This window comes from Notechis scutatus, chromosome 1 (assembly GCF_049901735.1).
Source record: "Notechis scutatus isolate UNSWTSFEM ecotype Mainland chromosome 1, rNotScu1.2, whole genome shotgun sequence".
Classification (NCBI taxonomy): domain Eukaryota; kingdom Metazoa; phylum Chordata; class Lepidosauria; order Squamata; family Elapidae; genus Notechis; species Notechis scutatus.
Window position 1 is genome coordinate 13,613,162 of NC_142009.1, and position 27,894 is coordinate 13,641,055.

Below are 27,894 nucleotides of genomic sequence, written 5' to 3' on the forward strand. Positions count from 1 at the left end.
TGGTGGGATTCATTTTTTTTTTACTACTGGTTCTCTGGGCGTGACTTGGTGGGCGTGGCAGGAGAAGGATACTGCAAAATCCCCATTCCCTCCCCACCCCACTAACCCGCTTTCCAGCTCCGTTCTCCTGTGCAGGGCAACCAAAGAAGACCCAGCCAATCAGCTGGGACTCGGGAGGCAGAGAATAGATGGGGGCAGGGCCAGTCAGAAGTGGTATTTTCTGGTTCTCTAAACTACTCAAAATTCCCGCTACCGATTCTCCAGCACTGGTCAGAACCTGCTGAATACCACCTCAGATGATGGGGCCCCAACCCCCAAATCACAGAATACTATGTGTATAATGTTTCTTGTAACCCCCAAAGGATTTGCATGGTGTTCATAAACTACGGATGAGTCACTTGTGATTACTTTGGAGTGTTAAAAATGAGCCGTAGATCAACAATGAAACTATGGAAGTCAGGAAGGGCAGGTTAAATCACTAAGTTTAAAGTCTTTGTTTTTGTTTTTGTTTTTCTCCTGATACTCTTAACACACATTCTTTCTATCTCTAGGATCATTTAAATTTTTACTGCACGGCCAGCAGCCTGGGAAATTTGATCCTTTCCATTAAATGTGAAGAGGCAGATGGAATTGAATATCTACGGATTATTCTCAGGTAAAGGAAAGGGGTAAAGGAAACAACATATACAGAAAACAAACATGGATTGATTATTATGGAAGTTCTGTTCATTCATTCCTATGGCAGCGTTTCTACATCAGTATTGTTTTAAAGAAGGGCATGATGGCTCAATCGTTAAAGATGCTGAGCTTGTCAGCTGGAAAACTGGCAGTCTGGGTTTTATTTATTTATTTGTCAAGCAATTATAAGATAATATGTATAAGTATAAACATAGTTATGAATACATGAAATGGATACATATAAGAAAAATAAAAAGAAATAAAAAGAAACAATAGGACAGGGACGGTATGCATGCCCCCTACAGACCTCTTGGAAAGGAGTGAGGTCAATAGTAGATAGTCTAAGGTTAAAGTTTTTGGGGTTTGGGGAAGAAACTACACAGTCAGGTAGAGTATTCCAGACATTGACCACTCTGTTGCTGAAGTCGTATTTCCTGCAATCAAGTTTGGTGCGGTTTACCTTGGGTTTGTATCTATTGTGTGCTCTTGTATTGTTATGGTTGAAGCTGAAGTATTCATTGACAGGTAGGTTTGAGACCCAAGCTCCTCACAATGGGGTGAACTCCCTTTCCTTGCCTCAATTCCTGCCTACCTAGCAATAGCAATAGCACTTAGACTTATTTACCACTTCACAGTGCTTTACAGCCCTCTCTAAGCGGTTTACAGAGTCAGCATATTGCCCCCCAACAATCTGGGTCCTCATTTTACTGACCTGGAAGGCTGAGTCAACTTTGAGCCTGGTGAGATTTAAACTGCCAAATTGCAGGCAGCCAGCAGTCAGCAGAAGGAGACTGCAGTACTGCACTCTAACCGCTGCGCCACCGTGACTAGCAGTTTGAAAGCATGCAAATATGAGTAGACCAATAGGTGACATTTCGATGGAAGGTAACAGCATTCCATGCACCTTTGGCGTAGAGTCATGCTGGCTACAAGACCAGGGAAAGTGGCTTTGGACAACGTTGGCTTCTTCAGTCAATGGGAAATGGAGATGAGTACCCTGCCCTAGAATTGGACACAGGACAGGAATCCTTTACTTTTACTTTTTAAAGTTTGTGTACTAGAGCTACATAATTCCCAGCCAAGATCAGCCATTCTGACCTGAATTCTGGAATTGTAGTCCTATCAATCCGGAGGACGTATTTTCACTAGCATTAGATTCTTACACTGAACTGACCTATAATATCACTTATTTCTTTTTGACTGAGTCAAAAAGAGGCCGTTCCCCCACTAACGGGTAATCCTTGACTTGCAACAGTTCATTTGTTGGAAGTCTGTTCGTAGTTGCAACAGTGCTGAAAAAAGTGACTTATGGCCGTTGGTCACACTTACACCTGTTGCAGCATCCCCATGGTCACCTGATCAAAATTCAGCTGCTTGGCAACTGGCTCATATTTATGACAGTTGCTATGTCCTGGTCATCTTTTGTGACTTTCTGACAATCTTCAGTCAATGGGAAAGCCAAGATTCACTTAACAACTGCAGTAATTCACTTAACAACTGTGGCAAGAAAGGTCATGAAATGAGCCAAAATTCACTTAACAACCATCTCACTTAGCAACAGAAATTTTGGGCTCAATTGTGGTCATAAGTCAAGAACTAACTATTGATAGCCCATTGCTGTGGTTCATAAATAAGGACTCAACAGCTATGTTAAAGCATACCAGTGCCCTATGTATACCCAACTGTAGAGTTAGAGCATGACTTTCCACTACATTGGAAAAAGTGCAAAGAAGAGCAACTAAGATGGCTAAAGGCCTGGAGACAGAAATATATGAGGAACGGTTGCAGGAATTGAGGTTGGCTAGTCTAGAGAAAAGAAGGACTGGAGGGTGTATTTGAGAGGCTGCCACAAAGAGGAAGGGGTCAATTTATTTTCCAAAGCACCAGAGGGCAGGAGAAGAAACAATAGATGGAAACTAATCAAGCAAAGAAGCAACCTGGAATTAAGGAGAAACCTCCTAACCAGTGGAACAGCTTGCTTTCAGAAGTTGTAGGTGCTCCATCACTGGAGGTTTTTAAGAGGAGACTGGACAGAAATGGTATAGGATCTCCTGCTGGAGTAGGGGGTTGGACTAGAAGACCTCCAAAGTTCCTTCCAGCTCTATTCTGATTGATTGATTTACCCAGGGTTGACTTAAACATGCTTCAGTTAAACTATTGTCCTGTATTTGCATGATGTGTTGAGTGATAAGTACACAGGCTGAGTTTTCCTGGTGCTCCTGGCTGAGATGTGGTGGGATCCTTTGTAGTTTATTGTGTTGCGCAAACACAAGCAACAGACTTGTATACAGAAGATCCCAATCTGACCTCTGGCATTTATAGACTCAGCTGGGAAAAACTCCTATCTGATGCATTAGTAAGCCAAAGAAGACTTCATGTACAGTAATCTTTGATTTATGACTGTTCACTCAGTGCTTTGGGTCAACTCAGCATCTGGCCTGCATTTACAATTGTTTGCAGGTCCCATGGTCACAGGAGCACAATTTATGATGTTTTGGCCAGAATCATCCCGTAGTGAACAATGGACTCAGTTAATGACGGTAGCATTCAACAGCTGCAAAAGAACTTGTAAAATCAAGTGTGGGGTCACATGGTGACCTGCTTTATCAGTGTCATGACTTACAACCAAAGTTGTAGGTTCAATTCTGGCTGTAAATCAAGCACTTCCCGTAAACAATTTCTGAGACTGCAAGATCTGGAATCTATCAAGTTGTCTTCTTTTAGAGTCATGGTAGTATAAAGTTGAAGGGACTGTTAGGTCAAGGAATCCATTCCCTTCTCTCTGTGTAGGAATCCACTCTGCTTGAATACCTTAAATGAAAGGCAGATCACCATTGGTCACCATAGGTCATTGGTCACTGTAGGTCATCCTGTAGACACCAAAATAAGTATGTTGATACCCCATTTCCCTGAAAATAAGACCTATCCCCCAAATAAGCCCTAGCATGTTTTTACATGTGTGCCTAATATAAGCCCTATCCCCCCAAAATAAGTCTTACTTAAGAGCCTGTGCACCCAGCAAGCCACACACTTCTGTTTGGTTGTTTGTGGTGCCACAACCGCAAGGCAAGGCAGAGGGGTAGAGCTGTCCCACATGCCCCACACTGGCTTACCTCAGGACTTCTACAACCAGACCACCCATGCCTTAATATCTGCCTTGAGGTAGCAGCACCAGCAGCCATGTGCAATAGGACCCCACATGGCTGCCGGCCCACTTCTTCTGCTTGCTCATGGCCTCAGCAGAGTAGGAGGCCAAGTGGTGTGCTGGTGCCGTGGATGCAAGGCGAGGCAGGTGTGATGGTGTGGATGGCCTGGCTGTGGGGTCCTGAGGTAAGCCGCTGCAGAGCATGTAGGTCTTGCCTTGTGGCTGCAACACCGGTGCGTCACTCTGCCTCCTGCTCCATTGCGGCCGTGAGTAAGCAAAAGTGGGCCAGTGACCATATGGGATCCTGCCCTGCCACGAACAAGCATAAGAAGTAGGCCGTCAGCCATGTGGGCTCCTGCGGCACATGGCTGTTGGTGCTGCCGCCACGAGGGAGGTGTCAGGGAAGAGATACATGGAAAAGAAGGCAAGTGTCAGGCCTCATGTACATGGGGGGGGGGGGGAATGACACCCCCTGAAAATAAGCCCTAATGCTTATGTTGGGGCCCAAAAGAAAATAAGACCCAGCCTTATTTTGGGGAAAAACATGGTGTAGTAGGATGAAAAGCACTTCCATCTTCTGGAGGAATAATGGAATGTATGAAATGGAATTTGAATGATTGTTAAAGTGGTGATTTAATATGAATAGGATTACTATTAGTAGAGTTACAAGGACTTGTCAAATGTATTAAATATGATTATTGATGTTTTATTGGTGGTAAAAGGAAGGATATATTTGATGAATGAAATGTTATATTAAAAAAAAATGTTAGGGAATATTCTTGGGAACCGTCGCGGCATAACTAAAAGTTAGAATTGGGGTGGAATTGGAGAGGGGGAAAACAATGGTACACAATTCCTTAATAATAAGATGATGTAAGAAAAAGAAAGGGAACCAGAATTTAAATGAAGGTGATATTAAGTATATTTGAATAATATGAGGATTAGCATAAAAGAACTAATACAATGAAATTTTGAATATATAAATGAATAAGAGACTATAATGGAATATAAGGATGTGTATTAATGCTAGAAAGAAATAAGATTATGGAAAAAAATATATAGCTAACATGATTATTAATATGTTATTGGATGTAAAATGTAAAACACCCAGGTGTAATATTGTTCACATATTGATATGTAGGTAAAATAAAAAAAACTTTGGAAGAAAAAAGATGGTATTTCTCAACCTTAGCACCTTGAAGATATGTGGACTTGGATATGTGGACCATGCTGGCTAGGGGATTCTAGAAGTTGAAGTCCACACAACTTGCCAAAGTTGAATAACACAGAACCAGAGTGAACTTCTCCCTCTCAGTTGGTTGATCCATGGCTTCTTTTCATCGACCCTTGGCGCCAGCTCTCACTGGTCTTGTCCAATGGGTTGATTGGATGGACCACGAGATGATATTGTCCAAATACTGTACATTAAAAGGTGACAGGGAATCCTTGAGGACCCTTTTGGTGTGCTCAAGTTCCTATGGAGTCCAAACATTTTTGCTACCTAAGAGAGACGAAGTGATGATAACAGGATGTTCTGTAGCTGTTCAGTGATGGATCTGAGTTTCTTGGGGTTTTAAAAATTACTTTATAGCGCTTTTAAGTCTGCTCTTCGGTAATGAGTTTGGCAACGAACATTGTTTGCTTGACCTACAGTAAAGCCCAAGGAAAGCAGTAAGAAAACAATCCCTTGAAAAGATATTGGAAAATGTCAATTATATATAACATTGGGGTTTTTTTTCTCTCTGTAATGTCTTATCCTCTTATTCCCCCAACAAATTACTGAAGTTTTAAAGGAAATGGGAAACTGGAGATGGTAACCGTAACAACCATGTCCAAACAAACCCTCTTAGAAAAGTTCAAAAACAATCTACAGATCCTTCCTTTTAATTAAATCTAGAGATATTGTTACACTATCACTGCTTGTGTCTGATTCTCTCTGATTCTATTTTGGCCTTCCATAGGTCCAAAGCAAAAACTTTACACGAACGAATCCCTTTAGCTGGACTCAGCAAGCTGCCAAACATCCCACAGATTGCAAAGGTAGGTTGCTTGGAGTGATAACCATAAAGATCATGGTTGCGATCATTAGTAGATTCAGATTTTAGAGGCTGGGCTTTATTGTTATGGAAGGTAATCACCAAAACATCAGTGATTGCAAGGAAAAAAGATCACGATGGAAGCAAGAATTAAACACAGACAAAAGTGTATAATCTGCAGCACTTTGACTCCAAAGGTATCTTTGAGGAAGACAGTTGAGGAGCATAGTGAGTGGCCTAGGTGAGGAGAGGTGAGGCTCTTGCCTCACTCTCAGGAGGTTGTGAGTTTGATCCTAAGTAGAGGCAGATATTTCTCTCTCTGGGCACACACAGAATATATTTTCTGGATTAAAAAAAAAAACCCTCTGCATTGGTGACAGGAAAAGGCATCCGGCCAGTAAGTACTCAGCTCCATTCCACTCCTCAAAGGATTATGGGGCCATTAAAAGAGGACGATGAGTTGAGGAGGATAGTGGTGTGGTAAAAATGTGAAACTAGAACTTAAATCGAGAGTAAAGAAGACAGTTCATGTTTATTAGGGTAAATTATAAGTGGCTCAGTGGCTTAATGACATTGGAGATGATTTCTGCTCCAGTGGTTCGAGTCCTAACATTGCCTGTCGGGGTGAGCTCCTGTCGCTTGTCTCAGCTTCTGTCCACCAACAGTTCGAAAGCATGTTCTGTGTGAGTAGATAAAGTAGATTCCACTTCAGGGGGGGGCGGGGGGCGGAATGAGCTGGTGCTCAGTGAAGGTAGTCAGATTCCTGCTCTCTGAACCTTCCCAGTTGGGATGCTTGTTGGCGGGGCAGCTCCGGGAGGGAGGGGCCCTTGGATTACACTGCAGGAAGAGCCGCTTGCCTTTCTTTCTGGTGCAAAGCCAGATCGCCCCCTTGTGGTGTACCATGGGAAGTGCGTGAGTGTTTCCTGCAACAGAGCTGGTACTTTAGCAGCCAAGCTACTGTTTTGCAGTTGCATTGTGGTCTCCTGGCTAATGTAGCAATGCCTTACAGCAATAATAGTAATAATAATAACTCTGGAGACTCTGGCATAAACCAGTGCAGGTGGTTCCAGTGGTACTCCGCACACTGGGTGCTGTGCCTAAAGACCTAGGCAAACACTTAAAAAACAATTGGTGCTGGCAAAATCACCATTGGTCAGCTGCAGAAGGCCACCTTACTGGGATCTGCTTGCGGAATCCGCCGATATATCACGCAGTCCTAAACCCTTGGGAAGTGTTCAACTAGTGATAACAGCATGGTTATCTAGTTTGCTGTGTATACTGTCATTTTTGTGTATAATAATAATAATAATAATAATAATAATAATAATGCAAGTTATTATCATCCAAAAATATTTAGGTTGGGGAAAATTTAGGAGAAGAGTTGCTGTCTCCCAAATCCCCACCTACTCCTTCATTGGCTTAAATCAATGTCATGATGTATTTCGCATTTGTGATACCACAAAGAAAGTTATTTTGCTCGTTTTGCCTTATCTTTGACTTCCCCCAAAGGGCTGTTTGTAATCTGCTATGTCTTTGGGCTCCTAATTTCTCACTCACTGTTTGCTGCATTTCTAAACAGGCCTTCTGCGATGACGCCACAGGATTAAAGTTTTACCCTGTCCTCTATCCCAAGGTGAGCTAAGCCGTGATGCCAAAACTTAATTCCGGAAGGAAATTGATGTGCAGAATTAAACTATGCTAGAAGACCTCCAAGGTCCCTTTTCAGCCCTCTGATTCTATGAAATGCATGCATGCAGGTTTATCCAGTGGTGGGATTCAAATTTTTTTACTACTGGTTCAGTGGCCATGGCTTGGTGGGCGGGCGTGGCTTGATGGGCATGGCTTGGTGGGCATGGCAGGGGAAGGATACTGCAAAATCCTCATTCCCTCCCCACTCCTGGGGGAAAGTTACTGCAAAATCCCCATTCCCTCCCCATCCCACTAACCTGCTTTCCAGCTCCGTTGTCCTGTGCAGGCCAACAAAAGAATATCCAGCCAATCAGCTGGGACTCAGGAGGCAGAGAATAGATGGGGGCGGGGCCAGTCAGAGGTGGTATTTGCCGGTTCTCCAAACTATTCAAAATTTCTGCTACCGATCCTCCAGAACTGGTCACAACCTGCTGAATAGCACTTCTGGGTTTATCTCTGTAGAACCGAAATACACCAATTTGAGAGATAGCTTCCCTAATTATAAATATCCAGCGAGGCATGAAAATGGCCAGGAGAGAGATTATCATCAATTTGCACCATATGCCTCGGAATTGTCACTTGGGATTCATAATACATCCCCTAGGCATTCGAGAAGAGAATGCAATTAGATTAGAGTTGGATTGGTTTACCTGCTTATTCGGACTTCTTCTTGACCACAACCCCAGAAAAAAAATTGAATCTGAACCTAAACGAACTCTGTAGGAAGAGGATGGTTATCATAAAAGCAGGCTAAAGAATCTGATGAGTGGAATTAGTGAAAACGTGGACGGCCTCAGGGGTGGGATTCTACCAGTTTGGGAAAACCAGATGTTAAAGTTTCCTCTGGTTCACCGAACCGGTATTACAACCGACTGGCTGGCCCCGCTCACCCTGCCTCACCCCTCCCAGGAGTCTCTATGCAGCCCATTTTTGATGGAGGTAAGTGCAGGGTCCGCTGGAGGCTCTGGGAGGGGAAAAAACGGGCCTTCCGGAAGTCCGTAAACGGATCTATTTCCAGCTTCCAGAGGGCCTCCAGAGTCCAGGGAAGGCTGTTTTCGCCCTCCCCCAGGCTCTGGAGGCCCACCAGAAGCTGGAAACAGCACGTTCTGGTAGGCCATGCCCACCGTGTCCACACCCACCCAATAACTGGGCAATGAACCCAGTTTTTTTGAATCCCACCCCTGGATGGCCTTGTTCTACTTTTTGCAGGTACGTGACAGAAACTAAGGATCGACAGAAACATTAGAATTGATTCTGTGTTTTGGGGAGATCAGACATCTAAAAATGTTGAGCAAAGCCATTTTTGACTGCTCAGCTCTACTGATGGGACTTGGTCAGAAGTTTCCAGGCCAGGTATTGCAAAAGGGGTTTGAATAGCTACAGAGAAGGATGTTACAATGATGGATGGAGAGGCATAATCGAGAAGGGAGCAGTAATTTCTTTCTTTTACAAATTATTCTGTGACGCCTTCCTCTTTCCTTCTATTTCAGGCATCGCAGCTGATCGTATCCTATGATGAACATGAACTTAACAACACGTTCAAGTTTGGGGTGATTTACCAGAAGTTTAAGCAAGTGAGTGACTATTTTATGGGAGCAATAATATTTCTGTGGTTCTGATGGTGATTTTGACAGTTTAGAGAAACTTTTAAATATGTAGAGTTCAATAATTCTGTGGTTAAAAAAATGATTATATACTATAAATGTTTACACACACACATACACGCACATGTATATGTGTGAATAATTGTATTAGATAACTATGTAGAATTGTAACTACTGCTAAAATGATATACTTTTTTTCTTTGTTGGTTTTCCCCCTACTTTTTTAAAAGCCGCTTTTTATATGCCTTATATGCATTTGACAATGTGTACATTTTTATCTTTGTGATGGTGGTTTGGTTTTTTTGTCATTATTTTAAAAAGCAATAAAAGAGTAAACAAGAGCCAATAAAAAAGAGCTTGGAGAATTTCTTGATCCAGTTTCACCTTTGCTGTTGCAAAAAAGAATAATCACCCTTCTGAACATCTTTTCTCTCCCTCTCCCTCTCTCTCCCTCTTTCCTTCTCTCCCTCTCTCCCTCCCTCCCTGTGTGTGACTTTCCCTCCCTCCTACCATCCCCCCCTTCTCGTAAACAGTTAGTGACAATAGTTATTTAGAGAGGAAGTTGATTACCTCTCACCGTAACAGGAATAATCTTTTGCAAAATTTAGTTTTGTAGTTTCAAAATAAAGGTGAGTTCTGTCATTTTTGTTTGGAATTTTCAGACACAGGAAGAAGAATTGTTTGGGAACAATGAAGAAAGTCCTGCCTTCAAAAACTTCTTGAACTTGTTGGGAGAAACCATTACACTACAGGATTTCAAGGGGTAAATTAAGCTATTAATCATTCACATGGCTTTTTCCTACCTTCCTTCCTTCCTTCCTTCCTGCCTGCCTGCCTGCCTGTCGATAAGTTAAGCTATTAATCATTCACATGGTTTTTTCCTTCCTTCCTTCCTTCCTTCCTTCCTTCCTTCCTTCCTTCCTTCCTTCCTTCCTTCCTTCCTTCCTTCCTTCCTTCCTTCCTTCCTTCCTTTTTTCCCCCTCCTTCCCTCGCTCTCTCCCTCCCTCCCTTCCTCTTCCCTAGTGCCAAAGGTCTCCTATCTTGTTCTGGGTTTCTTTTCAGCTTTCGAGGCGGCCTCGATGTGACTCATGCCCAGACAGGCACAGAATCTGTCTACACAGTGTTCAGGGACAGAGAGATTATGTTCCATGTTTCCACCAAGCTTCCCTTCACAGAAGGTGATACCCAGCAGGTAAGTGAGATCTGACCTTTCTCTTTCGAGATATAATATCAGGGCAGCACAAGGGATGAAGTGGTAAAGTGAACATAGTGTAACTGGCCGTGGAAGGAAAGGTGTGAATTGTTTTCGGCCAGTGTGCCCATGTCTTGCGATTGAATAACCTCTTCAGGGAAGTTGTACAGACAGATGGATGTTTGTTTTTGCTTTAATTTTTTTTAAAGACCAAATTTCCTTTTATAGAAGCTTGCCATTTTGTTTTGTTTTAATATTTTGCACCCAGATTCTCATTTTCTGAAACTGTGTAGGTTCATTATGCCCCTTTTCTGCATCATTTGTTAAAAAAAGTCTTTATGCAAATTCGTGGGAATTGCCATACACAATTCCTTTTGATAACGGCCCTTTTTTAACACGTTCATCAATATATTCCCAGATAGAATTATAAACACAAACCTTTATATGCATACACAGAAATGCATATATTTTTGTGCCGTTAACCTGAGTTGCTGAGGGCTGTTGAATTGTTCCTTTGGAATTGCTGGCCAGATCTGCATGCCCTCAAACAAGGCAGAGCCTCAACGCTTAACTTGGCTTACTAGACCAGTTCATTTTCGGGGCTCATTTGATCTCTCCTGAACCTTAAACTCATCAAATGTCTGAATTGATAGTTTACCACAGCATGGAAAGGATGACTAAATTTAAGCTTTGCATTTTACACCAACGAAGTTTTTCCCGAACCTGGTGTCAGAAGAATAATTTGGGGTTCCAACTTGAGCCAGGCCTATGCAAGAATAAATAAAAATGACATCCAGACAGCAGTGAAGAAAGAAGAAACATTTATTCCTAAAAGCAAAACAGTTTGCCTTTAGAGGCAAGCTGCAGAGAAATGGGGTATAGCAGCAGATTTTTATAGGGGTAGCTTGTGCAGGGTGAAGTGTCTACATGTTGATTCTAGGGTGACACTTGAGGTGTGTGTATGTGTGTAGGTAGGTAGGTATGTTTATTCTTGTGAACATGCAGTTCCTCTGACAGACCTAATTTAATTAACTCTGGCTGCGTTTGCAGGCCTTATCCTTTGATATGTGGATTAGGTCTGGGTCACGTATTTGGAGGGTTTTGCTAAATTTAGTTGATTAATTTAGTTTCAGCTTGACTGTCAATTATCCAGTGCAGACACTGAATCCACTCAAAGCACTGTGGATTCTGTTAATATTTTAAAGGAAGGTAGAAGCAGTCAAAAGAATATGTTTGGATATAAAACTTCTCACATTGGTGAAGGATATTGTGAGAAAGCAGCCCTTTCTTCTCTCTGTGTGTGTTGGTGTGTTGATGTGTGCACAAGAAAGGGGGAGGGGCTCATTTGAAGAGCTGTGGTGGTGCAGTGGTTAGAGTGTAGTACTGCCGGCTACTTCTGCTGACTGCCGGCTGCCAGCAGTTTGGCAGTTTGATCCTGACCATCTCAAGGCTGACTCAGCCTTCCATCCTTCCAAAGTCGGTAAAATGAGGACCCAAATTGTTGGGACCAATAATGCTGACTCTATAAACCGCTTAGAGAGGGCTGTAAAAGCACTGTGAAGCAGCATATAAGTCTAAATATGTTATTGCTATTTCTAGGCCATGCATGCTTCATCTTGCTGCTGTTAGACTTAGAAAATCTCTGCACTGATGAGTAAAAATTGGGATGTTTTTCTGTTTAAGAGCTCCCACCTGGAAGTGTGTGTTTGTCTCTTTCCTTTAATCTTCGCAGCTTCAACGGAAAAGACACATTGGCAACGACATCGTGGCTATTATATTCCAAGAAGAAAACACTCCCTTTGTTCCGGATATGATTGCTTCAAATTTTCTGCACGCCTATATTGTCGTCCAGGCAGAAAATCCAGAAACGGATAATACATCCTATAAAGTAAGTGTGTGAGAAAAGTAGAATGTGTGTGTGTGTGTGTGTGTGTGTGTCTGGTTTGTGTGTGACCACATCTGTTTTCCATCTGACAAATAAGCCCTTTGGTGGCTTTGAAAAATGTACCTGTTTGACCAGAGATAAAGAGTTCCAGCTAAGCCTTTGTGAAAATTGTTATTTATTCTTGGAGAAGCAGCTGGTGCCCTCGGCACTTTTGTTAGCCTATCTGCACATTGGCAGGAAATGTCATTAAATGCCCAGAGGCGTGTAGCATACATCTGTCCTTGAAGCCTTAGCAAAATCAAGCTTGACTGAAGGTTGCAGAGCAGGTGGCCAGCAGTCTTTAATGGGCTATATGCCCATTCTGGCATTTACAAATTAGTTTGAATCAGTTGCTTTGCCACCCTGTTGTCCCATATAGGGGGGAAAAAGGTGTACAGGTAATCCCTGAGTTATTTTAACAGATTAACAGAATTGGGAGGGACCTTGTAGGTCATCTAGTCCAATCCCCCACCCAGCAGACCCTACAACCATTTCTGACAAATAGCAGTCCAATCTCTTCTTGAAAGCCTCCAATGATGAAGCTCCCACAACCTCCGAGGGCAACTTCTGTTCCATGGGTTGATTGTTCTCACTGTCAGAAAGTTTCTCCTTATTTCCAGGTTAAATCTCTCCTTGATCAGTTTCCATCCATGATTCCTTGTCTGGCCTTCAGGTGCCTTGGAAAATAGCTTGATCCAGGGGTGGGATTCAACTGGTGTTACAACCAGTTTGGTGAGAATGCTGCGTGCGCGTGTGCAGCATTTGCAAAACATCATCAGCTCTGCCGCCCAGACAGCTGACAAGTGCTGCATGTGGGTGTGCAGCGTTTGAAAATCCTCTTCTTTCCTGCTTTTTGAACCTGAGCTGTGCCGCACAAACTAGATGAGGTTGAAAAAGCAGGAAATAAAGGACAGCCAAGAGCCCGGGTGGGTGGGTGGGCTGGCCAAACAGACGACCAGAATGCTCTTCGGAGCTACCGGTTGTATAGAACTGGGCCGAACTGGTAGCATCCCACCTCTGGCATGACCCCTTCCTCCTCTCTGTGCAGCCCCTCAAATATTAGAACACTGCTATCCTGTCTCCCCTGGTCTTTCTCTTCACTAGACTAGCCATGCCCAGTTATGACCGCCCCTAATACCTGTTGCTAAGTGAAACAGTTGTTAAGCGAGTTTTACCCCATTTTACAACCTTTCTTGCCACTGTTGTTAAGCAAATTACTGCAGTTGTTAAGTTAGTAATATGGTTGTTAAGGGAATCTGGCTTCTCCATTGACTTTGGGTGTCAGAAGATAGCAAAAGGTGATTGCATGATCCCATGATCTCATTGTAAATATGAACTGGTTGCCAGCCATCTGAATTTTGATCATGTGACCATGGGGAATACTGCAATGGTCGTAAGTGTAAAAAAGGGTCATAAATCACTTTTTTTCAGTGCCATTATAACTTCAGAATCAGAATAGAGCTGGAAGGGGCCTTGGAGGTCTTCTAGTCCAGCTCCCTGCTCAAGCAGGAGACCCTAAGGCCTACACCATTTCAGACAAGTGGCTGTCCAGTCTCTTCTTAAAAGTCATCAGTGATGAAGTACCCACAATTTCTGGAGGCCAGCTGTTCCACTGGTTCATTGTCCTCACTGTTAGGGCGTTTCTCCTTAATTCCAGGTTGCTTCTCTCCTTGATTAGTTTCCATCCATTGTTTCTTGCCCTGCCCGTCAGGGCTTTGGAGAATAATTTGACCCACATTTCTTTGTGGCAGCCCCTCAAGTACTGGAATATTGCTATCATGTCACCTCTAGTACTTCTTTTCTTTAGACTAGCTGAACCCAAATCCTGTAGCCTTTCTTCCTATGTTTTAGTCTCCAGGCCTTTGACCATCTTAGTTGCTCTTCTTTGCACTTTTCCCCTGGGAGACAGAAGGAAACGATGCTGCCTAGAGAACAGGCAGATAAGAGATGGCATAGTCTCCAACTGCATAATGGGTGGAGAAAAAGGCTCCGAAGGGATCCCCTCTTCCAGGTTCTCTCTAATGAGATTGGTGGGTTGCTGCAAATGATAGTGTGAATGCAGCCGTGTTGCTGAGTAGCTGAAGTTTGGTCACATGATCACAGAGTTCAGACAGTTGGAACTTCTAATCCAGGTTGTAAACGCACCTTTTCAGGTCTGCCGTGACATTGGTTGCTAAGTGACCAGTCGTAAATTGAGGACTACCTGTATATGAAAAGCTTGGACATTTTTCTGGTCAATAGGCATCCCTTTGTATTTGCATTGTAGATTGGCTGGAACACACGGTGACTCACACAGTTCAGTTCATAAATAAGAGATGTAAAATTAACAATCAGTTTGTGGATTGAAAGACATTTTTAATTGCTTGGTTAGGAAAACAACATGGATAAAGTAGAATAATGAATATTCAAAGGAAAGAATTATGTTTTATCCAGATTTTAATGATGGCAACCGGTATGATTTTGTTGGCTTATGAAATATGGAGATTGTGAACCCATTTTGGACTTTCGTGCCTTTTAATTTAATGCATTTACAATAATATATTATGGCTTGTTGCTCAGTCAGCCAGATGTTCTGGCTGAATTTAGCATTTTTGTCCACCAAGAACCTCAGATAGGCACATGTGGATGTGTTAAAAGACATCATTGAAGGGTCTGTTCCTAGTACAGCTGCCTTTTGCAATTGATTGGTGGTTATTTTGTCAATGCCGATGGTGTTCAAGTAATGATCAGGGATTGTACGCAAGGTGCCTATTACTATTATATTATCATTATTTATATTATTATTTTGTATTACTCCTCGTAGCATTATAAGTTCTTTGCCTATCTCTTTTTTTCTTTGTGTGAACTACTGTTCAATCAATACATGGGGGGTGGGATGTTGAGGGTAAATGCACTCTATATGGACCCAGATATCTTGCCAGAAATCTCGTCATCTGCCCAGATGTGTTCAATGATTTCACCAGCCAGAGGTGTTCTACTTAGAGGAACTTCAATATCCGTTTAGATGGATCAGTAGAATGTCTCAAGAAACATTTGAATCCTGGTGACTTACATCTGGGCTACATTCTTAGCAATGATTATGGTAGTGATTAGCCCTTGCCCCATTCTGGAATAATTTCCAATTTCTCATCCTAACCCATAACTTCGTAGACTTTGTAGTGGTCTCCTATTCAAGTGGTAACCAGTCCAGTGTCTATTTTGTTTAAATCAGTCAAGGCTAGCTAGATTCTGCCTCTTGCCAAGGCAATCCTTTCAAATATGCAGTTAATTATTTCATTTAATTTAATTTAGAATCATCTTTTCTACAATCCACCTGCTTCCAATTTTTTCCTCACTACCTCGACAAATGTGATTGCTTGGTTTTTTTTTTTTTTTTTTTATTGTTTAGGCCTTCGATGCTATAGTGGAAGAAAAAGTACTCCTAATACTTTCCTTGTTGCAATATTAGTAGCTTCCTTTCACACAAAAGATTCTGTTAACACACAATATGGCAATATTTCTCAACCCAGGCAAGTTTAAGATGGGTTAATTTCAGTTCCCAGACTTCTTCAGCCAGCCTTACTGTCCACCCATCCTAAATTTGCCAAGATTAAGAAACACTGGGTTAGGGAAATCTCTGGCTGAAGCATTCATACAACAACATGGTTAACATTAAGCTTGATGAGGAATTTTGATGTGTGTGTGTGTGTTGAGTGAATGACATCCATTTCAATAGGCTACAGCCATGATGGTGAGCCTATTGCATGCGTGCCACAAGTGGCATGCAGAGCCATTTGTGCAGGCCTGCAAGCCCAGCCAAACTTACCTGCACTGTGCATGCGTGGACCTCCCAGTTGATTTTCGGCCCATTTGAGGCCATTTTCACCTTCCCGGAGGCTTGAGGGAACCCATATATTTCCGGAAGGCCTGTTTTTTTGGCCTCCCGAGGCTGCAGAGGCTTCCCTCAAGCCTCCGGAAGGGCAAAAATGGCCACAAACAGGCTGAAAATCAGCTGGGAGGCGCGCGTATGTGCAGTGTAGGTAAGGGGGCAGGGCAGGGGTGTTGCACACGCATGCGCAGGGGGGGTGCATTACATTTTGGGTGCTGGCATAAACGCGCACACTTTCAGCACACCACAGCGAAAAGGTTCGCCATTACTGGACTAGAGTTTGAAAGACTGAAATTTCCACAATCAGCACATAGCTCAGTGGGCCCTTTGGTAGTAGACCTAAAGTTGCAACCAGACAACCACCCAAGGGAAGCAGATTCGCACAAGCCAAGAAAAAACAGGACAGTGACATTAACATGGGAACCAAGACATGTGAAGAACCCAGATCATTGTTTTACTGCTGCATTTATACCAACAGTACCACCACGTGCCCCAACTATTTTACACACACATTTAGAGTCACTTTCACATACCTTTTTCTAATGTGATAGCAATGGCCCTCTGGATTCTATAAACAGGCCAGACTTTGTGCAAAATTGTTGAGGTAATTCCCCGTTAGGAGAATGAGTGCATACAGGGAGACGTATAGAGAGTAGTGCTGGAATAATACACACAGAGCACACAGATACACTGTACAGTAAATGTAAGTTTTTACTTCCAGAAAGGTTTAAGCAAAGTCCAAAATAAGCAATCCAAAGTCATTCACAAGTTAAATCAGTCAGTTTTCAATCCAGGGATAATCCAAATATCAAAGTCCAGTGTCAAAAAACAGTTCAGTAAGACTTACATTAAATCCAGTAATATCAGTCAATTAGAAGAAATGGAGGAACGGCAATACTTTCCAACAGAAGGAAACAGAGACGGAGACACACTCTCTTCTGAGATTAAGACTAAAACAACCCAGGTTTCTGGCTCCATCTTTTGGCCGTTTGAGAAACCACACCCAACTACAGTTTTGCATTTTCTTAAAGATACAGTTTTAAAATGTTTATCCTGGTTATATATTTCTAACCCAAATAGCTGTTAGGTGACTCATATTCCTAACAAAAATAATTAATGGTCAAGTTTGATATCAGAAAGTAATTGAAAAGCATTTAACCTCCCAGGACACTCGCAAATCACAAGTCATAATTCTGCATCAAAAGGAGCATGCCAGGACAGTTGACCACAGCTGAATATACATACATCAATATATCCCAGGCTATTTCAGAAGGCCTGAACAAACACATATCAATTGTTAATGGGCGAAGTACTTGCAACCTGTCCACCTTGAATTTTTATCTGCTTAACCTTAACAAGAGTCACTTAGTTGTGCGATAGGCAACTATATAAATTTGAAAAATAAACAATACCCCCCCTTGTGAGCTACAGTTCACAAAAACTTATGCCTCATAATATTCATTAGCCTTAATCGGTGGAGACTCCTTACAATTTTTTTCCAACCTGGTATCTACAATCTATAACTTTTCCCATAGTTCTTTGCCTGGAGGAACATCAGCACTGCTGGTGAGGAATTCTAGGGTTCATAGTTACATTTCATATTTCTATTTCACATTTGTAGATTGTAGAGTTGAGAAAGGTTTTCTTAGATCTTGGATGTCCTTATTAGGACAGAATCTCCATATTCAGAGATAATCTTATTGTCAATTCATAAAACATTCCTATGCCTGTTTTAGTAGTTGCCATAAAAAGGGGGGAAAGCGAAAGTACATTCCAACTCTTATCTTTAAAAGATTGTAACTAAATACCAGAGTTTTGCCCCTGAATATATTTAATTGGAGAACGTAAATGATGACACCCAGCCTGTGAACGTGCTCAATTGGAGAATCTAGTTTATGGGACACCCAGGGGAGAGGGAGGAAACAGGGTCATAGATGACTGTAAATTATGTATGCCAGAGTTGGCTTCATACAGGGCAGTGCCAGTATGTCGCCTCTAATGAATCATTTGAAGTTTTTTGAAGGTTGGCTCGAGGATCATGATTTAATTAGAGCGATTGCTGGAATCCTGACACTTACCTTCTTCAAAGCCATTGGGAAAGACACTCCCTCAGGACTTCCAAGAATTATATGGCTGGCCAAGAGTGAGGAAAAACAGAAATTTAATCAGAGAGACCTTTGTATGACAACTGTATTTACACTGGGTTCTTTTACATGTAGCTTTGCGCATATCATAAGCTCAAATGCTTTTTCTCTTTCTTTGTTTTGGATAGGTAGCTGTCACAGCACGAGAAGATGTTCCGTCTTTTGGTCCTTCACTGCCAAGCCCACCTGTATTTCAAAAAGTAAGACACAACCCTAACCCTAAAACAAGGTTTGTGTTTGGTTCTTATGGGAAGTAATTTGGGAGGTCTGGGGGAGGGATTGAATTTTCATAGATCTCCCTCCACACTTCCAAAAAAGGGACTTAAAGATGACACAAATTTCATGACGTGGCCTGGATTTCTGTATTGCACTAAACCAAACTGAGAACACTGGTTTTTGCTTTAGTTTATTGTAGGCCCCCAATTGTTGTGGATTACAAACCACAAATGTTTTATTATTCTTTTATCTTCAGGGGATATCATCATTCCCCATGTGTTACATTATTATTAAGTTTCTAAGATCACATGAAATATGACTGGATAGGCAATGATATCACTAGAGTGGATAGGTCTGAAGTGTTGCTACTTTTTATTTTTAAATTTTGGTGGGTTTTTTTTTAAACAAACAAACAAACAAACAAACAAACAAACCAAAAATACTTTTAAGGGATAAGTCAGCCAGAGACTCAATAGCCCTGTTGCATCAATAGAGGGATAGTTTCAAGATCATGTGAGGTGGTAGTTCTGCTCTATAACCTACTAGTGAGGAAATACTTGGAATACTGCATCTAATTCTGGTCACCATAGATAATTGACAACATAGAAAGAGCGCAGAGAAGAGTAACAAAGTTGATAAGGGATATGGAGGCTAAACCATACGAAGAACAACTGAGGGAACTAGGTATATCTAGTCAAAAATACTCTAATGAAGAGAATTATGGGTGACATGATAGCAATCTGTCAGTATTTGAGGGACTGTCACAGAGAAGAGGGGGTCAACCTATTCTCAAAAGCATCTGAGAGCAGGACAAGAAGTAACAGGTGGAAGATCATTAATGAGAGATCTAACCTAGAACTAAGGAGAAACTTCTTGACAGAGCAATTAATCAGTAGAACGTCTTACCTTTGGAAGTTGTGAATGCTCCAAAACTGGAAGTTTTTAAGAAAAGACTGGAGAACCATTTGTCTGGAGTGGTATAGGGTCCCCTGCCTGAGTGGAGGGGTTGGACTAGAAGACCACCAAAGTCCTTTCCAACCCTATTATTCTATGTTCTATGTAGGAAATGGTCAATAAGGTAGAATGTGATAGATTAACAGAGTTGGAAAGGACCTTGGAGGTCTTCTAGTCCAACCCCCTGCTTAGGCGGGAAACCCTATACCATTTCAGACAAATGGTTCTCCAGTCTTTTCTTAAAAACTTCCAGTTTTGGAGCATTCACAACTTCCGGAGGCAAGTTGTTCCATTAGTTAATTGTTCTAACTGTCAGGAAATTTCTCCTTAGTTCTCGGTTGCTTCTCTCCTTGGTTAGTTTCCACCCATGGCTTCTTGTCCTGCCCTCAGGTGCTGTGGAGAATAGCTTGACTCCCTCTTCTTTGTGGCAGTCCCAGAGATATTGGAACACTGTTATCATGCCACCCCCCCTACTCCTTTTATTAAACTAGATATACCCAATTCCAGCAACCATTCTTTATATTTTAGCCTCCAGTCCCCTAAATCATCTTGGTTGCTCTTCTCTGCACTCTTTCTAGAGTCTCAACATCTTTTTTTACATCTGTTTGATTCAGGGGAGATTCTTTGGAATACATTTCTGGCTCAAGTTCATTGGACAATCATCTTGGAGTTTTGGAAGATGTCTTGATGATCCCCAATGAACAGTCTTGAACTGGGTCATTCCAGAGCTAACCTGCTTTATTCATTTCTCAGAATGCAGAATTCCGAGAGTTTCTTCTCACCAAGCTGATCAACGCAGAAAATGCCTGCTGCAAATCAGACAAGTTTGCCAAGCTTGAGGTAAGGAAAAATGGGGTTGCCCTTGAGCAGGTCAATAGGACAACCTGCTCATCAGCCCAAATCCATTTTGCTTTGGGATATCAGAGATTGGCAGTCATGTTTTACAGGGACTCCTTGGAGGCCAAACACCAGGACAGAGGGGCTTGTGACATTACCTCGTTATGAATTCTGCAGCAATTCACAATTTCTGCATCATAGTATTGATGAAAAACGTTGTGGTTCAATTCTTGCGTGTCTCTGAATTTTGCAAGAGTTCCAGGTTAGAAAAAAAAAATATGCAAGGGCATATATGGAATTTGGACAAAGGAAGTTTAGAGATACATTTACAATACCTTCAAAAAGTGTATTTGAAAAATAGTTTAAAAGGTGTTTGTGAAGCTGTATGTATGTATTAATTTCATGAAGACATCTGATGGAATAATCTGATACTGAACCATACAACGCTTAATGGTCCAGAAATAAGATTGCTCCATTAATGTGCATAGAATGGCATCTTAGAAAGACCCCTGGCTTAGAATAGCCAAAGGCCCCTGTTGTGTAGCATCAGAATGACAGTGAGTCAATCTGCAATTCATGGAATGCCCATGTGTTTATGCCAACATCTTGTGGTTTCATGTTCTTTCAGGAACGTGCGTGCGCAAGGGCAGTTATTCCTGCAAAGAAACAATGCAGGGAGGGAGGAAGAAAAGGGAGGAGAGGGAGGAAGGAAAGGGAGGAGGGGGAAAGGAAGGAAGGAGGGGGAAAGGAGAGAAGAAGGAGAAAGGGAGGAATCATTTGATCATATTCTTAATAACTTCTCTCTCTCTCTCGTGTCTATGGAGATTCTCAGTCATCCAGGTCATGGTTGTCCCCAAGGTGCTTTTTTCAAGAGGCAACTGGACTTTCTGGTTTTTCTTTGAAGATGTTTCGCTTCTCACCCAACATAGGAGAACAAACCCACGAGGACTAGATTCAACAGTCCACCTGCGTTTAAAAAACACAGGCCGTTCTTTTGAAGACAGCAAAGTCCACATTCTGACATCATCAGTCTACAACACAGCCCTTTCAGCAGTTCCCAGAAGGCTCCACACCCATTTGCACCATTCGGGTGTCCCTGAGGACACAGATAAACCTCCAGGTGGCCTTAATGACCTGCTAAAAGAATGCAAATGTCCAGCTGTCTGCAAGGAGTATAAATCCTTCCATTCCCCACCATCCAGTCAGACCCGAAGAAGCTTCTTGGATGAGAAGCAAAACGTCTTCACAGAAAAACCAGAAAAAGTCCAGTTGCCTCTTGAAGAAAGCACCTTTGGGTTCCCACTCTCACCCAAACAAAACTTCAACTTGTTATTTAGATTTAGATCTGCTTTTCCTCCAGGAACTCAATTCAACATACCTAAAAGTCCCTTCTCTTGTTTTTTCCCCCCCTAATATATGTTGGGCTTAAGTGAGAGTAAGTCATCCAGAAAATTTCCATGGCTGAGCATGGACTGGCATCAGGGTTTCTACAGTGCTGCCCCAACATCCTAAACTTTAGACCAGGGTGTCCAACCTTGGCAACTTTAAGCCTGGAGGACTTCAACTCCCAGAATTCCCCAGCCAGCAAAGCTGGCTGGGGAATTCTGGGAGTTGAAGTCCTCCAGGCTTAAAGTTGCCAAGGTTGGACACCCCTGCTATAGACTGTACTGGTCTACCATTGTAATTGTTTGTAATTGGAAACGCCTTTGTGTGAAAAGTTGTTCGTGCAAAGCTTGCCGCCTATCATGTCATGAATTGTTTGATCCAAGAATCCTGGCATTCTGAGACACAGCGCTGTTAAACGAGCCCTATAACGCAGGGGTGGGCAACTCTACCCCCCTTCCCCTGCTGTAGCACAACAGGAGGGATTGTCTTCCCAGGGTCCCCAGTTAAAATGGCTTTCTGTGATCAAAAGCATCTCCTGCTGAGTCACGCAGAAGACTTTGGGCGGATTAAATCTTGTTTAATCAATAGATCAGAGCTCGCAGCTCTATTAATTACGGGCTTCCTGCTGAGAAAACAATATGGCCATCTCTATGAAGTCACCCGGGGTTGAGCTCAACTTGAAAGGAAATTTATCTTAAAGCCAATTAAAGCGGAGCCGCATTTGCAAATGTTCAGTTTCCTCAGGCGCACGCTTACTTTTTTTTTTTTTTTTGCGAGAGCTGATCTCTATTACCGCTCAAATCTCCCAGGTGAACCAGGCATCCCACAGAAACTGTGATCTGTGTCAAAAACAGAAAGAAAGAAAGAAAGAAAGAAAGAAAGAAAGAAAGAAAGAAAGAAAGAAAGAAAGAAAGAAAGAAAGAAAGAAAGAAGAAGGAAGGAAGGAAGGAAGGAAGGAAGGAAGGAAGGAAGGAAGGAAGGAAGAAAGAAAGAAAGAAAGAAAGAAAGAAAGAAAGAAAGAAGAAAGAAAGAAAGAAAGAAAGAAAGAAAGAAAGAAAGAAAGAAAGAGAAAGAAAGAAAAAGAAAGAAAGAAAGAGAAATTTAAATACAAAGGCAGTCAAAGGAGGCAGATCACAAAACCATATTGCATCCCTTATAGTGTAAGCTTCGCACCTGAGCAGGGGTTGGATTAGAAGACTTCCAAAGTCCCTTCCCATCCTATTATTCTTTGTCAATAAGATAGAGTAGAAATAGAATAGAATAGAATAGAATAGAATAGAATAGAACAGAACAGAACAACAGTTGGAAGGGACCTTGGAGGTCTTCTAGACCAGCCCCCTGCTCAGGCAATAAACCCTATATCATTTCAGGCAAATGGCTGTCCAATTAATCAATGAGATGGCTTACCTCTGGAAATTGTCGGCGCTCCATCATTGTAAGTTTTCAAGAGGAGATTGGATAACCATTTGTCTGGAATGTTATAGGGCCTCCTGAGGTTTTGTCTGGGTGAGGGAAGGAAGTTATTAAGAATATGAAGTGGTCAAATGATCCCTCCCTTCCTCCTTCTTCTCTCCTTCGACCTCCTTCCTTCCTTCTTTCCTCCCTTCCCTTTGCACCTTTGGGACATGAGTCACAACATCGTACACATACTATTTCTGTTTATTTAAAAGATGTATAAAACCACCTATGTGGCAGCAAACACAACTCTGGGTGGCGGATATCAGTGTGAAAAAGACAAAAAATAAAACCAAGAAGGAGGAAAAGAACAAAATGAAATAAAAAATAAGAAAAGCCAGGCACCCAATCCATAAGTACAAGTAGTCCTTGACTTATGACCATAACGGAGCTTGCCCATTATGGTTGTATGTCATGATAGTTGTTAAATAGGCAACACAATTTTATGAACTTTTTTGTGGTGGTCATTAAGCAAACATTGTGGTCATTAAGTGAACCAGTCATTCACTCTGGGGCAGTTTTGCCCAAAACTGAAAATAAATGTTGGATTTGGGCAAAACATTATAAACCACCATAAATAGTGTGTCAGGGCTCCAGCAATCCACCCCCCATTCGAATCATGAGTCTCTAGCCAAATCTGAGTTTTAAAAAAAATCATTTATTAGGAGTGAATATGTCGGCGTTAACCATATTTCTCTGGTCTTTTAGAGTTGCCATAGTGATTTTCAACCTGAATAACTTTAAGATGGATGGACTTCAACTCCCAGAATTCCCCAGCCAGCGTGGGAGTTGTGGAAGTTGAAGTCCACACACCTTCAAGCTACCAAGGCTGGGAAAAAAATGACCCAATCCCTTTTTAGCTCCCATCAGAACTGCAAGGCCATTTTAGAACCTCATAAATGTTACTTCTAGGATCGAACGCGGGCTGCCTTGTTGGACAACTTGCATGACGAGCTCCACATCCACACACAGCTGATGTTGGGCCTAGGATCCGAGGAAGACAAGCTGGAGAATGGTGGACATGGTGGATTCTTGGAATCGTTTAAGGTAAACAAAGACGTTCTTGACTTTTTTGTAATGTAGAGAAGCAAAGACATAGTTTTACTGCAAAGTGTCCAAAATTAAATACCAATGATATTTTGGCTTCTAGCTTCTCTCAGTGTCTGTGGAGATTCTCAGTCACCCAGGTCACGGTTGTCCCCAAAGTGCTTTTTCTAGAGGCAACTATACTCTCTTGTTTTCTCTTCGAAGATGCTTCGCTTCTCATCCAAGAAGCTTCTTGAGCTCTGACTGGATTTATACTCCTTGCAGACATCTGATTGTTTGCATCCTTTTAGCAAGTCTTTGAGGCCACTTGGAGGTTTATCTGTGCCCTCATCTGAATCGTAGAAATGGGTGTGGAGCCTTCTTGGAACTGCTGAAAGGACTAAGTTGTAAACAGGAGATAGGTGGTATCATATTTCTCCCCCACCCCCCCCCCCCCGCCCGGTCAACAGAACCCTCCCTCAACAGAAAAGGAGGGATACAACATCATCAGTCTACAACAGGGGTCCCCAACCACCGGTCCGTGGAACAAGTCCTACCGGGCCGCTGGCTTGCTGGGCGCCGCCATCTTGTTTTGATGAAAAAGTGCTTCCGGTGAGCTTTTCCGGGTAGAAAGCTCACCGGAAGCACTTTTTCATCAAAACAAGATGGCGGCGCCCAGCTGATGTCGGTACCGGACCGCGCCATAAAAAAGGTTGGGGATACCGGGCCGCGGCGTAAAAAAGGTTGGGGATCACTGGTCTACAACACAGTCCTTTCATCAGTTCCCAGAAGGTTCCACACACCTTTGCACTACTCAGGTGACCCTGAGGACACAGATAAATCTCCGAGTGGCCTCAAAGACTTGCTAAAAGAATGCAAATGACCAGCTGTCCGCAAGGAATACAAATCCTTCCATTCCCCACCATCCAGTCAGAGCTGAAGAAGCTGTTGGATGAGAAGTGAAACATCTTCGAAGAAAAACCAGAAAGTCCAGTTGCCTCTTGAAAAATCACTTTTGGGATAGCCTCTTTCAATACATAGCATCCTTCCACCAGTCATTGCCCATCACCTAAACACTTGTCAGAAACATAAGTTAAGGTCCAAAGACTTCGTGTTTTTTCCCCTTGCTTCTGATGTTATATAGAATTGGACTTCTTCTTTTTTTTTACTTTTCTGGCATTGCAGGAGTTCCCAGGGCTGATGTGGAAAACAACTGCCAGAAAAATGTTGCAGCTTCCCTTGTACCTTTGGACAGCCTTGTTGTTCTGCTTAATAGCTTATTTACTTCTCAGCGTGTTGCCTGAGTAAATGGAGAAAGGAAATGGAAAAAAAGGAAAAGAGACTGGAGTTGCTGCCTCCAAAATGCAACAAGAAATCACAGATGTTCTTTTTCACTTTGTTAACACTTTCACAGTCTGGGGGATTAAAAAAAAAAAAACAAGCCAACATCCTTTTCAATTTGATCAAACGGGAGGGTAGCCTTTTTTTTTCCAGTTAGATTTTTTTTTCAGAGGGTTTGGTTTGTCGTTTTTTAAAATGGATTTGGCTTCCAAAAAGATGGCTGGGGGTGCATTTTGCTTAGAAGCAGGGTTGGGATGCTACCGGTTCTACCCGGTTCTAAAGGACCGGTGGCTCTGAAGAGCAGCAGACACAGAACCGGTTCTGTGTTTGCTGCTGTTTGGCCCACTCAAAGCAGGAAAAAAGAGGCTTTTCGCACAGTGCTTTTCAGCTGTCCAGGAGGCACAGCCTAAAGTTATTTTACACGCGCGCAAAACATAATCACCGAACCAGTAATAACGCCGGTTGAATCCCACCCCTGCTTAGAAGTCATTTGAACTATTTTGGTTCTTATATCGCCACAATGTAAAAAAGATGTTGAGACTACAAAGAGTGCAGAGAAGAGCAACCAAGATGATTAGGGGACTGGAGGCTAAAACATATAAAGAACGGTTGCTGGAATTGGGTATGTCTAGTTTAATGAAAAGAAGGGATAGGAGTGACATGATAGCAGTGTGCCCATATCTCAGGGGCTGCCACAAAGAAGAGGGAGTCAAGCTATTCTCCAAAGCACCTGAAGGCAGGACAAGAAGCAATGGGTGGAAACTGAACAAGGAGAGAAGCAACCTAGAACTAAGGAGAAATTTTCTGACAGTTAGAACAATTAACTAATGGAACAACTTGCCTCCAGAAGTTGTGAATGCTCCAACACTGGAAGTTTTTAAGAAGAGATTGGAGAACCATTTGTCTGAAATGGTTACCTGCCTAAGCAGGGGGTTGGACTAGAAGACCTCCCAGGTCCCTTCCAACTCTGTTATTCTATTATTCTTATTTTGGCTCAAGAATGCTACAGGTTGGCCATATTGCTATCAAATTCCGGGCAAGGGATGGGAAAGGACTCTGGGAGTGACAGAAATGGAGATAGATAAAGAGTCCATGTGGAAACCCCTGGGAACTGTGGGTTACTCACTAATTAATTAAGAGAATAGAATAGAATTATTTATTGGCCACATGTGATTGGACACACAAGGAATTTGTCTTGGTGCAAATGCTCTCAGTGTCCATAAAAGAAAAGATACATTCGTCAAGAGTCAAGAATCATCAGGTACAACACTTAATGATAGTCATAGGGTACAATCAGCGATCAAAGCATACTGGGAAACAGTCAATAAAAATCGTTAGGATGCAAGCAAGAAGTAAGCAAAGGGAACGATGCCCTTGAATTGTGGTATTGTGAAAAACTATTGGACTGAAAGGAGATCGAATCAGTCAATCCTAAAGGAAATCAACCCTGGATATTCTTTGGAAGGACAGATCCTAAAGCTGAAGTTCAAATACTTTGGCCACCTAATGAGAGGACTTGTTGGAAAAGTCCTTGATGCTGTGATCCATGCATCCATGAAAAGTCGGACACAACTTAGTACCTGAACAGCAACAAAAACAGCAGATGCTGCAACCCTTTACCCCAAGTACATGAAAAAAAAAAACAGAATATAATTTGTTAATATTTACTGAGTTAGGATTTTCATTCCTCCCTTTTCCCCAGCCATTGTTAGTGGGAGCCGGTCTCAGAAGGGTGGGAAACAGCACGACCTGAAGACAAGCAAAAATGGTTTGGGCTGCATGCAGTTTGGGCTGCATGCCAGTTGCTGGTGTGCAGAATATGGAAAGAAATTTGTATGGTGGCACCAGATGGGTGCGGTGTCCTAGTGGTTAAGATGCTGAGCTTTTTGTGGGGAAGGTCAGCAGTTCGAGAGCGTCATCATCGTTCTGAGTAATGAACTCAAGGAAGTCAGGGCTCTGACACTTTGTTCAGGTTCAGGAATCCCTTTATTGAGTACTTAGAAAGGTGAAGCTAGCTCTAAATAGTTCCCATGCTTAGGGATAGTGAAAGGAACAGGATTTTCCCACCCACTCCCTGTGTCTTTTAGATCAGTGATCCCCAACCTTTTTTACACCGTGGCCCGGTATCCCCAACCTTTTTATGGCACGGCCCGGTCGACATCAGCTGGCGCCGCCATCTTGTTTTGATGAAAAAGTGCTTCCGGTGAGCTCACCGAAGCACTTTTTCATCAAAACAAGATGGCGGCGCCTGCTCGTGAGCTTTTCCTGGTAGAAATGGCTTTCTACCCGGAAAAGCTCACGAGCGCTGGCGCCACCATCTTTTTTGATGAAAACGTGCTTCCAGTGAGCTTTCTACCCGGAAAAGCTCACCGGAAGCACTTTTTCATCAAAACAAGATG

At 42.4% G+C, this 27,894-nt stretch overlaps 1 protein-coding gene across 5 annotated transcripts in view; it reads left to right on the forward strand.

The window, feature by feature from the left end:
• The window catches only part of RAP1GAP2 (RAP1 GTPase activating protein 2), a 305,221-nt gene that overhangs the window by 255,041 nt on the left and 22,286 nt on the right, over window positions 1-27,894 (forward strand). For all 5 annotated transcript variants that reach the window (XM_087957354.1, XM_087957344.1, XM_087957358.1 and 2 more), the window contains 10 exons: window positions 552-655; window positions 5,785-5,863; window positions 7,439-7,492; window positions 9,039-9,122; window positions 9,815-9,915; window positions 10,215-10,344; window positions 12,077-12,232; window positions 18,409-18,480; window positions 20,204-20,290; window positions 24,041-24,175. In XM_087957354.1, the coding sequence (XP_087813480.1) occupies window positions 552-655; window positions 5,785-5,863; window positions 7,439-7,492; window positions 9,039-9,122; window positions 9,815-9,915; window positions 10,215-10,344; window positions 12,077-12,232; window positions 18,409-18,480; window positions 20,204-20,290; window positions 24,041-24,175 (1,002 nt within the window). The remainder of the gene's footprint in view (window positions 1-551; window positions 656-5,784; window positions 5,864-7,438; window positions 7,493-9,038; window positions 9,123-9,814; window positions 9,916-10,214; window positions 10,345-12,076; window positions 12,233-18,408; window positions 18,481-20,203; window positions 20,291-24,040; window positions 24,176-27,894) is intronic.